The 13,058-nt window shown below is 38.7% G+C and overlaps 1 protein-coding gene across 1 annotated transcript; it reads right to left on the bottom strand.

The window, feature by feature from the left end:
* Positions 1-3,341: 3,341 nt before the first annotated feature.
* LOC104690911 lies at positions 3,342-10,507 on the bottom strand. Its single transcript, XM_010402201.4, has 4 exons — positions 10,162-10,507; positions 8,649-8,762; positions 7,651-7,784; positions 3,342-4,813 (listed from the first exon to the last, which is right to left on the bottom strand). Exons 1-4 carry the CDS (start codon positions 10,505-10,507, stop codon positions 4,634-4,636), a joined length of 774 nt encoding a protein of 257 aa, XP_010400503.3. The 3' UTR covers positions 3,342-4,633.
* Between the last annotated feature and the right edge of the window lie 2,551 nt (positions 10,508-13,058).

Here is a 13,058-nt window from a genome sequence, read left to right as displayed (position 1 = left end):
GAACTATGTGTAAAGTGAGGTGATATCCATAGATGCCATCAGGAAGATTTACAAGGCAAATTGATGGAGTGGAAGTTCCCCAGGCGCACACATTTACAGAGCTGGCTGCTTTCAGTTTCCTGAAAGCAATCACAGTGTAGTGTAGTGCAGCTGATAAGAGTGGGGCTTTTTCAGCAGTTCTGTCACTGTTAACAGGGCAGGAAATGCTGGGCTCAGAAATACTGGAAGCGGGGGTGGGAAATGCAACTAGAGCCTGCTTTTGTTGTTACAAACAACTTCAGATTTCACATATCAGAAAAAAAGAAGACCTTCAACAAATAAGAAAACAAAAAATGACCTGCACAGAAGTGGAAGAGTCCTTGCCTTAGAGAGGGGAATCCAACTATGAATAAATAGAGTCTCACCTAGAAGAGAGGATGCTTGACTGTGTTGAGGAAATGTGGTCACGAAGCTGCATTATTTTAGCCAAAATTTATCCTTTGAATGTGCTTTTACCTATCTAGATGTCCTACCTAGTATGTGTCTTAACTAGGGTAGACATTGCTGTGACAGGACACTGGTTATGGTGTCTCAGGAACAACCTGTGCCTGTCTGATGATCTTGTGCTCAGCACCCAGACTCACCACTCACATAACTCTGCTACCACACTGCACATCAGAAGGTGAGGTGAGAAAGCAGTTGCAATTCTTTCTACCCAGAGGCAATTGGTATGAATTAAATGGTAACTACTCTTTCCATTTCCTTTCTTGCTTGATAGCAGCCCCTCTTTGAGATTAGATCTAGAGTCTTTAGATTAAGGTTAGTCTGTATTTAAAAAGATACTTGAAATGACAGTTTTTAATATTGTGCAGCTGCTAATCTGAGAAAGCAGAGTTTTTCTATCTGAGAAAAAAAAATTTTTTTTTGGTGTTTTTGGAGGGTCTGTCACCCTACTACCTGACCTTTTTCTGCTGTCTTTGTTAGAGAAGCTTTTGGCTTTTTTCTTCTCTCCAGAATTAAAAGCTATAAATCAAAAGGGGGAGCAACACCTATTACTTGCTTCCATGATTTATTTCCACAGCAGTATCAGAAGCCCTAACCATGGACTACAGTTGTGTTAGGCCAGGCAACTTACAGATATAGCATTCCTGGCTTGTGGAGCTGAGCATTCAAGTTTAGGACAAGGCAAGGACATCAGCAGATAACAGAATACACAACATTTCAGAGCAAATGTACCTGACAGGCCCAGTTCCTTGTTATGATTTCAAACCCTTAAGTTGTTTAGTTATACCTCTAATCTCTGGTTGTCTTAAGTCCATTAATACCTAACACAGGTGCTGCGCTTGTTGCCTCTCTGCCTTACACTTTGTATACTCCTCCACCGCTGTGGAGTTGAATAGTTCCTGAAACAAAGTTAGGAGGAGCAGCTTTGGGTGTATAAGATGCTGCTGAGCCCTGCCAACAGACTCTACTCTGGAAAAAAGACAAAGAATTAATTTTTCTCACATCCTCTCAGCCAACAAAATTCACCAGCACCCAGCACCAGACCACATCAACTTAGCTAAAGACCTTTTACTAGATTGTAGCAGTTCATAAAAAGCCTTCCTTTCATCTCAGTATTTCACACTGTAGAAAACAAGAAACATTTACACATGATCACCTGCCCTTTCTCTTGTTTAGAGAAATGGCTTCGTGTTGTTTTGATATTTGTATTTTTTTGTCAGTTGTATTTGCAGTTTCCTGTTTACAAACAGAAGAGCACTTAGTGAAAAGAATGATAACAAAAAGCCCTTTACAGCTGCCCTCTTTGTAACCACGCAGGGGAGGCAGGATTGACTGAGTGGCTGTGCAGAGCTCCTTTGCCAGGCAGGGTTAAACCACAACGTTGTTGCTGTTGTGGCAACCCCGTTATCAGGCACAGGAACATCAGTCACAGCACCACACATAAACAGGATGTTGATTGGAACACCTCATCATCCTGCCTGCTCTTGAGGGTCCTTGGTGTAATGGAGCCAGGAATGCCGGCTCCATAATCTTCTTCCTTAGATACTATGAGAGGAAAGAACCCCAGCCCAGGGCTTGGAAGAAAATGTGCGGTTCAAGCCAGATCGTACCCAGTCGCTAGGAGTAGCTGCCTAAGTGCTAGGTAGAGGAAATGAGATGTGACTCCTTGGATGGTTTTGCAATGGATTGGGAAGAGAGAAGTTCAGGCTCAAGTTGACTGTACTAGCTCTCCAAACCGGGGTCAGGAGCATGACAGGAACAGAGAGGGAGCCTCAGTTGTAGGACTATGACTAAGCCAAGCACACTGATGAGACATTAAAAGCACACAACACACACAAGGCTTTTGAATCCATTGTGCCAAATCCAACTTGCTCCTAAATCAGCATGCTTCAGCCTGTGCTTAACACCAGACTTTGGACATCAAATTAAATGGAACGGAACCATGACTTTTCAGCAGCTTGTTCAAAAGAAAATAGCCAATAAAATGGCTAAAAGCAAGGGCCCAGGACTCTCTTCAAGTTCTATTATTAGACAGATGCCTTCATTATGTACTCATCAGTTAAACAGACAGTTAAAACTGAGATCATACTGCATGTCAGAACATGACCTGAGGTTAATTACAGAGCGCTCTTTTGTTTTAAAGCTAACAAAACAGCCAAGAAGAATTAAAACAGAGGGATTTATTGCTTCCCAAGTGGCACAGAAGCAGAGGAGTTAATATATTTGAGGCAGAGGTGTCAAAAGCGGGAGCTCTAAAAATACTCTGCTGGCTCATAGTCACCACTGTCAGCCACAGATAAAATAGGTCATGATAAATTGGGTGTAGTCTTCTACTGCCAGATGTTGGAAATGACCAGGTTAACATACAAAATGTGAGCAGCTGTTAAAAAGGCAGCATTCTTTGCTGTTAGGAGCTACATTTAATCAACAATGTAATGAAAATAGGATTTGGAGAATATTAAGCTGCAGTTTAGTGGCAATCTCTTAATTTAGTGGTTTTCTTTAATAATTCCCAAACACTGTACATCTCATTGTGATGAAACAGAGAAGTAACCAGCAGTATACAGAACGACCAAAATTTACTGCACCCACTTACATAACTGAGAGCTTCCTTGAACAGGACCTGGGCTGAAGGTCACCATTTTACTGATTACGACTTTCTTGTGTAGCAAACAAAGTTACAGGGTTTGGGGGAATCCAGAGCCCCATCTGCGATCCTCAAACGAATATGGCACATGACAGAGTTTCATCACACAGTAAAGGAAATGGATCTGTAATAGTGAGTTTCAGGATAAAACCCACCAGGATTTTAAAATAACTGAATTTCAAGAAGAAAAAATATTATTATTTTGCTTTATTCAATTTACACGTAAATACCATGAGATGTATTATAACAGTTTCTCTCATACAGAGCAGTGATTACAGTCTAGTTCAGACAGCAGCATATTTATTGCAGTAGGGAATTCAGGGCAGGTTACAGAACAACCCAAGAAAGAGGATCCACAGCACAGAGTGAGACACAGCTGAGCTACAGTGATTTGAGAGGTATCTTTGTGAACTGCAGTCAGTACAGCATAGACACAGCCACACCATGAGCTGTGCTATATGGCCACAAAGATTTCATTAAGAGTATTTAGTAGCAAGCCAGTCACATATTTAGCTGACACAAACAGTTTTTAAGGGCTCTGGGAAAGATGTTTTGAGTCTACTGCACTGCCCAGGTACAAGCTGGACAAAAATCTCAAGCAGTGAAGTTGTTTCTACCTGCACTGCTGACAAGATGTTCTAACCTCCAGCTAAGCTCTAAAAAAACATTAACAGAAGATGGCATAACCCTGGTACATAAATACATTCACATTTCAGATATTCACACTTAACATTCAGCAGCCTTTGGACAACTGCCATTAGCTTTGCAGTCAAAACTCTTCACCTCTGTTCATACCTTGGAAGCCAGGTTCTCCTTAATTTTTTCAACTTTGGTTTTTCTTCACTGATTTTTTAAAAGGTTTTAAAGCTGGGAAAAGTGGAACAAGCATTTCCACCCCCATCTCCTCAAAGCAGCCCTCCTCCACCAGTTAGACAATAATTATACATAATACATATATATGTATAGATGTATTCATTTCAACCTAGTATTTCATTGTGTGTAGGAGACTTCTTTCTCTGGAAGACTTTTCCTAGTTTGTGAATGAATTAACACTAACAGTCCCTTTCCACAGGTATAGAATCCTTTCTGGCATACCCCTCTGTCTATAACGTGGTCAGCACTGATGACAGTTTCAGAGCTCAAACTCCATGCATTTTTTCTCTACTTTCTGCTATTCACACATGGGCTTCCTGAAGAAATGATTTTGTTGGAGAATGTTGTTCAGTTCAGAAGATTTTTTTCACAGTTTTGTAACACAGAGATCATTATTTCTGGACACCAGAGGAAGAGCTGAAAACAGTCTCCTAAACGACATATCCTCCAAATTCAGAGACTCCTTAGAATGTTTTGTTAGTGAAAAAAACATTCAAAAACTGCTTAGAACCAACCATTTCTCTTGTATATTGTACCACTGACAAGCTTTTGATGGGAAACACATAATCCATCTTGTAGCAGCAAATTATCATATTTTTCAGTTTCATAGTTATTTAGCCTTATTTTGTTTTAGTTCTGAGTGTCAAAGTAGATGGCAGATCCTTGTCTCATTCTAGGCTTTTCAGCTGCCCTAGTTTGTGGGATTTGCTCATCTTCTCCATTGGATACAATAGTCGCAGTGGATTTGTCATCTTTTCCTCTTGATTCATTGCAAAAAACCTCAAGTGATTCATAAAGTGTAGACACAGCCTTGAAAAGCAAAGAAAATGCCAGTCAAGACTTTTACCCATAAAATATATGTAAAATAAACTTTTACCCATGACACAGCACAGCCCCAGGAAAGAGAAAGAAACACAGGCCATGAAGTTACAATTTCAGAGGGAAAGAATGTCTCAGTACTAACGTGGAAAGGCAAAGCCTTCCTATGTTCGGATTCAATTCTCTTAATTAGGCAGCAGGCACAAAATACTTTTTTAGAATACTAAAGATGTCAATTTCCAGAGTAGATCAGATTCTATGAAATCCGAAATGGAAAACTTTTTTATCCCCTTAACTTTTTAACTGTGGTATTTCCAGAAAACTTCATCATACTCTTCCTTCAGGATGGATGCTGTTTTGATGCAGTAAACTAGCACACTGCTGTGGTATTCGCATGCTGTTCTGGACTGGGCAAAAGTCATCCTATTTTCATTTCCTAAACACACATAGGTAAGTCCTTTAGCAAAACATGAGAATTAAAGATCTGCCTGAAATGTACACAAAGGCCTGTGCTCACAGATACATAAAATCAAATTCTCAAGCTGAGATGGCATAAACCAACAGACGGGTGGAAGTCATGAAGTAGCTTTTTGTCTTCACACTTACACTCTGCTGTGGGGGTTTCTGTTCTGATGACCCATGTTCAGAACAGAGAGGTACCTACCAGCTGAATGCTGAACAGGAGGCATGGTAGGGATGGCCAACGGGGGTCACAATTCCGGGCATTTTGAACAACCAGAACCCCCGCCTCAAAAGTGAGCATTATGTGTGCTACCATAAGCTGGAATTTTGCTACAAAAGTGCTTAGATTTTGGCTGGAACCTTGCAACACTTGATGAAAAAATCACCAGATGCACTGGGAATTCCCTCAAAGGTGAAACTCCCCTGCAGCTGGCAGAACTGTCTGGGAAACACTCCCTGAGCATCTCAGCTGAGGAAACATGGGATGATTCTCCAGAGGCAGAGACAAGTGCTACACAGTAAAAGCACAGCTACAGGAGCCAGCTTTGCCATGAGGATGTTCTCTCTCAGGTTACCTTGGGTACTTGGAGCTATGTATTGTCACCCAACCTAATTGCTTAGTGTTGTTGGGACATATGATACAGGTGAGAAGAAAACCCATGGCTTGAATTAATTTCTGTGTTACAGGATTGCCTTTGCAACTCCAAGAATTGTAAAAAAAGGATGAGACTGTAAATAGCCTTGCAGAGGTGGATAGAACCTCTATGTTCACTGTTCTAGAAATGATGCCCAAACCTACTCAGAATATTCACCAAATTTCCAAACTTAAAAAGAAAAGTGTGAGTTATGTTAAAAACCAGTGCAAGACTAGTTTTTTCCCAAATAAGTAGAGACTTCTTCACAATCAGAAAAAAAATTTAAATTAAGGTGTTCATATTCTGCAATACAATTGAAAGGCAGTAGGTGCAATTCCAGAGACACCATAATATTTGCTCATCACTGCTGGTTTAATTTGTTTGAAATGTGGTGTCCATACACATTGTATATACTGGCTTTACTAACCTACGGGATCTCTTGAATGATTTATAACATCCAATTATGCTTTAACATTTAAATGATACCACTATGAAACCACTCTTTCTGCTTTCACTAAAATAACAAAAAGGTCTGTTGCATGAAGGAAAATACAGAACCTATGTCGTGACACATCAGTGTGGCTGGTAGCTGCTAAATCATAAAGCAGCTACAAAAGATAGTTTATAATTGCATTCATACATCTTCTGGAAGAGTCTTGTCCACACAAATCCTGAGCAATAACTGACTAATAATGAACTTTTCACTCAGCACCCCCTAGGATGCTTGTTTTCTCATTCTCAACCTCATTTTCTTACACCTTCATTAAATATTAACAAGTAGAAGAGTAATCCCTTCATAGCTAGTAATTAGAATATTTTATTACTATGACCAGACCATATTATGCCTTGTATTCTTATAATTTTCTACTATGATATCTCCAGTAAAAGCAAGTCTCTTAGCTTCAGTGACAATCTACTTATAGGGAATGCATTTTCCCAGGTATACGTTTTCTTTTTTTTTAGAGCAATGACTATTGCTCAGTAGAAGATAGATATTGCTGTTTCACTGCCTGCATCCTGATATTTTCTCTCACCATGACCACGGTACCAATGTGACCAAATCAAGGCTGCAGCCAGGTTCTCTTACAGGAGAACCTGGGAATCTGTAAGCTCAGTAAGTGCAGTTGTGACCATGGGCTTGAGCATTTTTCATCACTTCTGTGTGACTTGCCCAGCCCTGTCCAGCTGATTGCAATGGAAACAGTGCCTGCCTATGCAAGGGTTAAATTAGGGCTTCTTTCCCTTGCCTACTTTATGTTTTAATGTAATTAAAATATGAATAATTGCATGGAAAAAGGAGCTTTCCAGAAATCTGCTACCTACTCCCAGCAAGTGTTTCCTGCTCTAATGACCCCATGAGCTGAGGCTGGTCCAAGCCCCTTGAGCTTGGTACACAATTATACATATAGGGACTTTATTGCCATTTTTTACTTCTCCTACGCTTCCTTCTTTCACTCAGTCTCTATATTGATATTCTCTGCTTTTTGCTGTCCTCTTCTCCAGGCAAATTTAGAGGGCCATTAAACATAACAACAGATTTCAATACTTTGCTACTACATAAATATCCCTTTTATTTCTGAGCAGGTTTTTTTTTGCTTTAAGCCTTTTTCATGTGTAGGAAGATGCAGTCCTAGGAACAGCAGGTTGTTGTGTTCTTTCTGTTCAGTCCACTCCCCAGTGCCTCATTTTGAAAATCCTCTCATAGCGAGAGTCTTTTTATAAACCACTTACCCATTCGGCAGAATTACATGATGTGTTTTCCTCAGCTGCTTCCCTGGTGGATTCATTTCTCCTGTGAAGCTCTTCCACCTGGAGCGTTTGCTCCTGCTCTTGCCTTCCTGTCAGCACAGGAAGCTGTGCAGCACCTTGGCAAAACCCAAGTTCCAGTCAGTGCTTGCTTACTGTCCATTTCCAGAGTCACACCCATATTCTACCAGAGATCGATAAGCACCAAAATGAAGAGCGCAGAGCTCTTGTACAGCTAGTCTTGATGACAGGCACTAGAGTGTTATTCTGGTTGTAAATGAAATAAGCTGAAAACCCAAAGAGTTACTTAAGAGGCTGCCTCAGGTTATGTCACCAATCTGTGCCCTCTGCCTCCAGCTGCTCTACATTTATATTTGTCCTGTACCTTTGTCATTCACCATTTTTTTTTCTTGTGACTTCTTCCACTCTTAAATTTTTGGATTTTGAAAAAAAACCCCAAACCCAGTAAAACAACAACAAAAAGCCCAAATGAACAAACAACACTGCCCTCCAAAATCTCTCACCAACCCAAATTAACAATTAATTAAAAATAAATCACAGCTTGAAAAAGACAGAACTATGTGCCCAAGGCTGAGTCTTCCAGACGTCCCTTCCAGTTGTCACTACCAGGAGTAAGACTACGATGCAGAGCTAAGTTCTGGCTCCTCACTTTCTCAGTGAGATGTCAGCAAGAAATTATTAGAACTGATATCCTTCAACACCCTAGCCAGGTCCAGATCTTCAGCTTAAGTGACGACCCTCCTTAGAAAGATAAATAATGAAAGCAAGTGGCTGCAGGAGCACTCATTTGAACTACAAGCTGTGCCTCTGATCCCTCCTGGCAGCTCAAGATGCCTCAGCAGACCAGGACCAGATGAGCAAAAGCCATATAGTGAAATAACCTCTTAAGAGCACCACTTCAGCCGTCTCTAAACAAACATCTAACTTATACAGCATGTGTTAATGGAAATATTGTAACTCACCAGATAGCGTGGAGTGCTGTCTCTTTTTGTAGCAAAGATACAAGCTTCCCACTGCCACTACGAAAGGAAGGATGGCCCAAGTTACCAAGTATCTCTTTTCCTGTGAGTGAGCTTCTGCAATTGTATTTTAAAAATAAAGTTAGCTACTGTTTGAAGATAAAATAAAAGAACAACTTCATAGGGGAAAAAAAAAAGGTAGTTAAAAATTACTTTAAGAGTGAATCAGTCCATCCCCCCCCACAAGTGCAGGGTCACTTTCCCATTCCTAAGGGATGCATGCCTGGTGAACAGTAATGCCAGTACCTTCTACAGCTCCTGCAGAGTGACATTCCCCCTCCCCCCAGTATTTAATAAACGTATTTTCTGCTTATACTTCACCAAGTAAGAGATCAGGTCACCTAACTCATTTTAGGACATTAAAAGACTGTTAAAGAGTTAAAATTATCTATATTCATTTCCCACCATTTTGAACACTACTTCAGTGATTCTCTGGCACTGATGTTTTCTAAATCTTTGAAAATTTTTGTGCCTCCCTTTGGACCAATTGACCCACAGTATAAAATAGTGTCCAAAACTGGAGTGTTCTGGATGATTGGAAAGGCTTCCTGTGACCTGACCAGGCAAAAAGTGAGTGATGTTTGAAAATGCTAATGGTTTAACCATAGCTAGACCCCTAGCCTTTCTCTATATGTGAGAGGTATAAGGAGAGGTGAAGATCAGCATCTTCCAGAAGTGAACAGATGCATAGTGTCTTGAGTTAGTTGTGTAACAGGAGCGAGGTAAGTTGTCTTCTGGGCATCTCACATTCTATTAATAATTTAAGGTGAAACAGATCTCACTCCTATTGCTGAAAATTTTAATTGTGTGTGAATACCAATTGTATTAATGCTTTTCAATGCTTAGTTCAGAACTGGGACCTTAAATTGCTCCCCTGTAAAGGTTAGCGTATGACTTTGGCAAAACAGGAAGACACAGCATTTGCCACAATTTTATGGACACAAATCCATACAGGTCCCATACCACTCTATCATCCCTATTGGTTTGTTTCTCACTTTTTATTAAAAACTTGTAATAAAAAAATAAAATTAGTAGTAAAGGTTACGGGTTACTGAGCAGAGTAACCATGTGATCACTCTAGCCCCTCATTACCACACAACAGATTCACTCAGTGTCTCACATCTATCCTATGAATCCCCTCTGAGGAGGAACTGTAGTTGGGTCTAGTGTGAAACACAGCTCATGCACAGCATTTTTGTAAACCTTAAGTAATAATTCCTATTAGCAAATCCTTATGGAGGAAAACAAACACTACACAGGAGGTATTAAGGTACAGAGTTTAAGACAATTGTCATTAAAAGTCATTCAGGCCCTCTTCGTGTTTGTCTCTTTCATCCTGAGATCTACAGTGTTGAGGAAGGAAGGTGGGAGAAGCAGGAAATGCATAACACAGTTCAAACTGAAGAATCTTTATGACGACGCGTGAAATGGCACACACAGGTTCTTGCTAGCCTACCTTTCTCTTTAACAATCACTGTTGTTCCATTTCCATGTAGTTTCTTAAAGAAAGGTATTTCAATAATTATCTCACAGTAGTAAAATCCAGTGTCATTTACATTGGCAGATTTGATGACTAGCACATCCTTGTTTTCATGGATGATGTTGGACGAATAGCGTTTTGATGATATACTTTTAGTGATGTTCACTTTATTAACAAAATACCAGCTTGCTCTATACCTCACAATAGCTTTTTCCAAAATACAGGCGATTTCAGCATAGTCTCCAATTGATAGATTTATATTTGTTGGTGTTTGGATGACTCTTAAATTACTAGGACCTGTAGCTAGTACAGAAATACACATAGATTTAAAAGGTAAAGCAACAAAGAGATGTCATTAAAGCTGTATTTAAAATAAATAATTTAAACATTAAAGAAGTGCTTAAATATTAAAATAAACATTAAAAATAATATTAATACTGTAATTATGACACTAATTTTTAAGCTTACTTACTACACACTTCTCCCTTGAATGATGGCAATTGCTTTCTGGCTAAAGTAAACGTTTAATCTGGTGTGTTAAAGTCCTCCATCATTGTTTGTGTGCAATAAATGAAGACTTTCTGCATACTTGCTGATAAACTTACTTTTTATTTTCAAGAAAAATATTTATAAAAGAGATTGAGTCTGAAGCATATTAAACACTCTCTCCCAGATAGAGAATGACCAAAAGGAGTAATTCAGAATGATTCATTAGTCAATAGAGAAAAACTCATCAAGATTAAAGAAAAAGACACTACAATTTCTGTCCCCATGTAGGAGTTCTTGTCCTGCACTGCTTCTAATGAATGACAAGTGTACAGCATTTTAGAGGTGGGTTCTTTCATGTGGTTTCAACTTCTTCCATTAAGTATTTGCTAACAAGTAGTTTATAGCATTACATTCACCTCCTTCATTTAGTAAGAGATGCCACGCAGACCCCTGTTGTCTCATCAGGTCTCTTGTCTGGCTTTTAAGACAAGGCTGACTTGGACAGTATCAGAGGAAATAAAATTTTTTATTCCTTCCTGCTTTGAATACATTTATCACTCACTGACAACATGCAAAGTGGGTGATACATGAGACATTTTGCAATATATGTAAAAATATTTTCTTCTAAAGTGAAACCACTGTGTGGGTATCAGATAACTCTTTTTGCATTGATGCTCATCACAAAATTGCTAATCCTATAAAATGCATTCCCATGACTGCTGAGACAATTAGTTTCATATGCTTTATGAAGAATTATAATTATAATTTCCTTTTTTCTATCATTTATAATATTAAAGTGAAGAACTATTCATGATAAGAGTAAACTGCATGCGTTCCTTCTAAATTTTATTCTGTTTATCACTCAGGCACATTTCACAGCAACACGTAACTAAATAAATAATTTTCCTCATATCTCACCCTAAAATGGCATCTGATTAGTGTTATCAAAAACATTCAAATAAATTTTTCTATTTTGTCCATAGAAAAGCCACACATTCATCATACTTAAAGGAGTTGGGAACTTCTATCTTTACAATGAAACACTTAACAACTTGTAGAAAACAATATGGACAGGATATGGGTAATATAAGCAGCAGAAAAAATAAGGGAAAGAATTGATGTAGTGTGTAAATGACAACCTAGAAGCTGTTCAAGTTAAAGAAATAATCACTAATCTCAGTTTTTCTGTTCATTCAGTTTGTTGTTTAAAACACAGTTGTGCTATTGACTGTCATGCACTTGTGACTTTACTGTTTTTCTGAAAAATACTACTGAAAAAAATCCTTCTGCTAATTTTTAAGTCATATGGAATGACTTCAGTATTATCCACTGCAATTTGTATTGAATAAGAATCATGAATCCTTATCTGCTTTTTATTTCAATACCTATGTGATCTAGAATAAATCCTCCCTAACATTTTAAAATTCTACATTCAGCATTTTTCATAATAAGTATTCAAGTCAGAAGTCCTAAAAAGATGGTGCTTGCATTAAGCTAACATCATTTTGGGTGTTGAAATGCTCAATTTGTTCCTCTACGCTTTGCCTGCAACAATTTCTTTGTGAAAATGCTTTTTGATTTCTCATGCATTTTAATCTTGCTTTCAGCATTATGAAAAAATAGTTAATATTCTCCTTGTCTCATATGTTTATTTGAGGTGGATAGATACAACATAAGTTTATTTTAAATCCAGCTCAAGAATTACAGGCAACTAACTAAAAACAAAACAAAGAAAATAAGCAACACTTACCTAAGCAGCCAAAACACATTGTTAAAAGAAGTTTCACAGAAATTATGATCATCATGCAGAATTATTAGCGTTTGCATCAGGCTGCCTTGGTTGAAGATCAGTAAAACATCAAATGAAAGCATGTCAAATTTGCAACTCAACTTCCTCTTCCCTCATGTGGTGACGATGATACAACCTAAATGCAACCCAATTTTTCCCTACACTCTGTGAAATTGCTGTTTCAGAACCCAGCCATCCTATTTGAAATGAAAACATTTCTTCTTTAAATTTTAAACTGTGTTGTAACTGGTTGCTGTTCGACCTAGATTAGCCTCTCTTCTGGTGTGACAAAGAACTGCTATTCCATGTGTGGTTTCATGAGAGCATTTGCCACTGTCCTTCTAAAATCCTTCATTTAAAAGCACTTTATAAAGGTGAGGTTTCTTCAGCTGCTGTGGATGTGCTTGTCAGCAGCCTCGTCCAGCCAAGCACACGAATCTTTTCCAAAGCCAGAGACAATGACTGGGTTACACATGGGTTACACTGAAGTTGAGTAATGCTCCTAACCTTTCTTTATCATACGTTTCAATGCCTCCTTGCTCAAATGTTGCCTAAGTTCTTTCCTCCTGTGAAAAGTACTTGTGTACTTTTGTCT

Source organism: Corvus cornix, chromosome 4 (assembly GCF_000738735.6).
Source record: "Corvus cornix cornix isolate S_Up_H32 chromosome 4, ASM73873v5, whole genome shotgun sequence".
Classification (NCBI taxonomy): Eukaryota; Metazoa; Chordata; class Aves; order Passeriformes; family Corvidae; genus Corvus; species Corvus cornix.
This window is presented reverse-complemented; position numbering and strand designations above follow the sequence as displayed.

Excerpts from the sequence above, each read along its gene's own strand:
- LOC104690911 (XM_010402201.4), bottom strand. The coding sequence starts at position 10,507 with ATGTGTATTTCTGTACTAGCTACAGGTCCTAGTAATTTAAGAGTCATC. Across the intron at positions 8,763-10,161 it reads AGTGATTGTTAAAGAGAAAG|AAGCTCACTCACAGGAAAAG; the intron begins GTAGGCTAGCAA and ends ATACAATTGCAG. Across the intron at positions 4,814-7,650 it reads CATGTAATTCTGCCGAATGG|GCTGTGTCTACACTTTATGA; the intron begins GTAAGTGGTTTA and ends TTGCTTTTCAAG.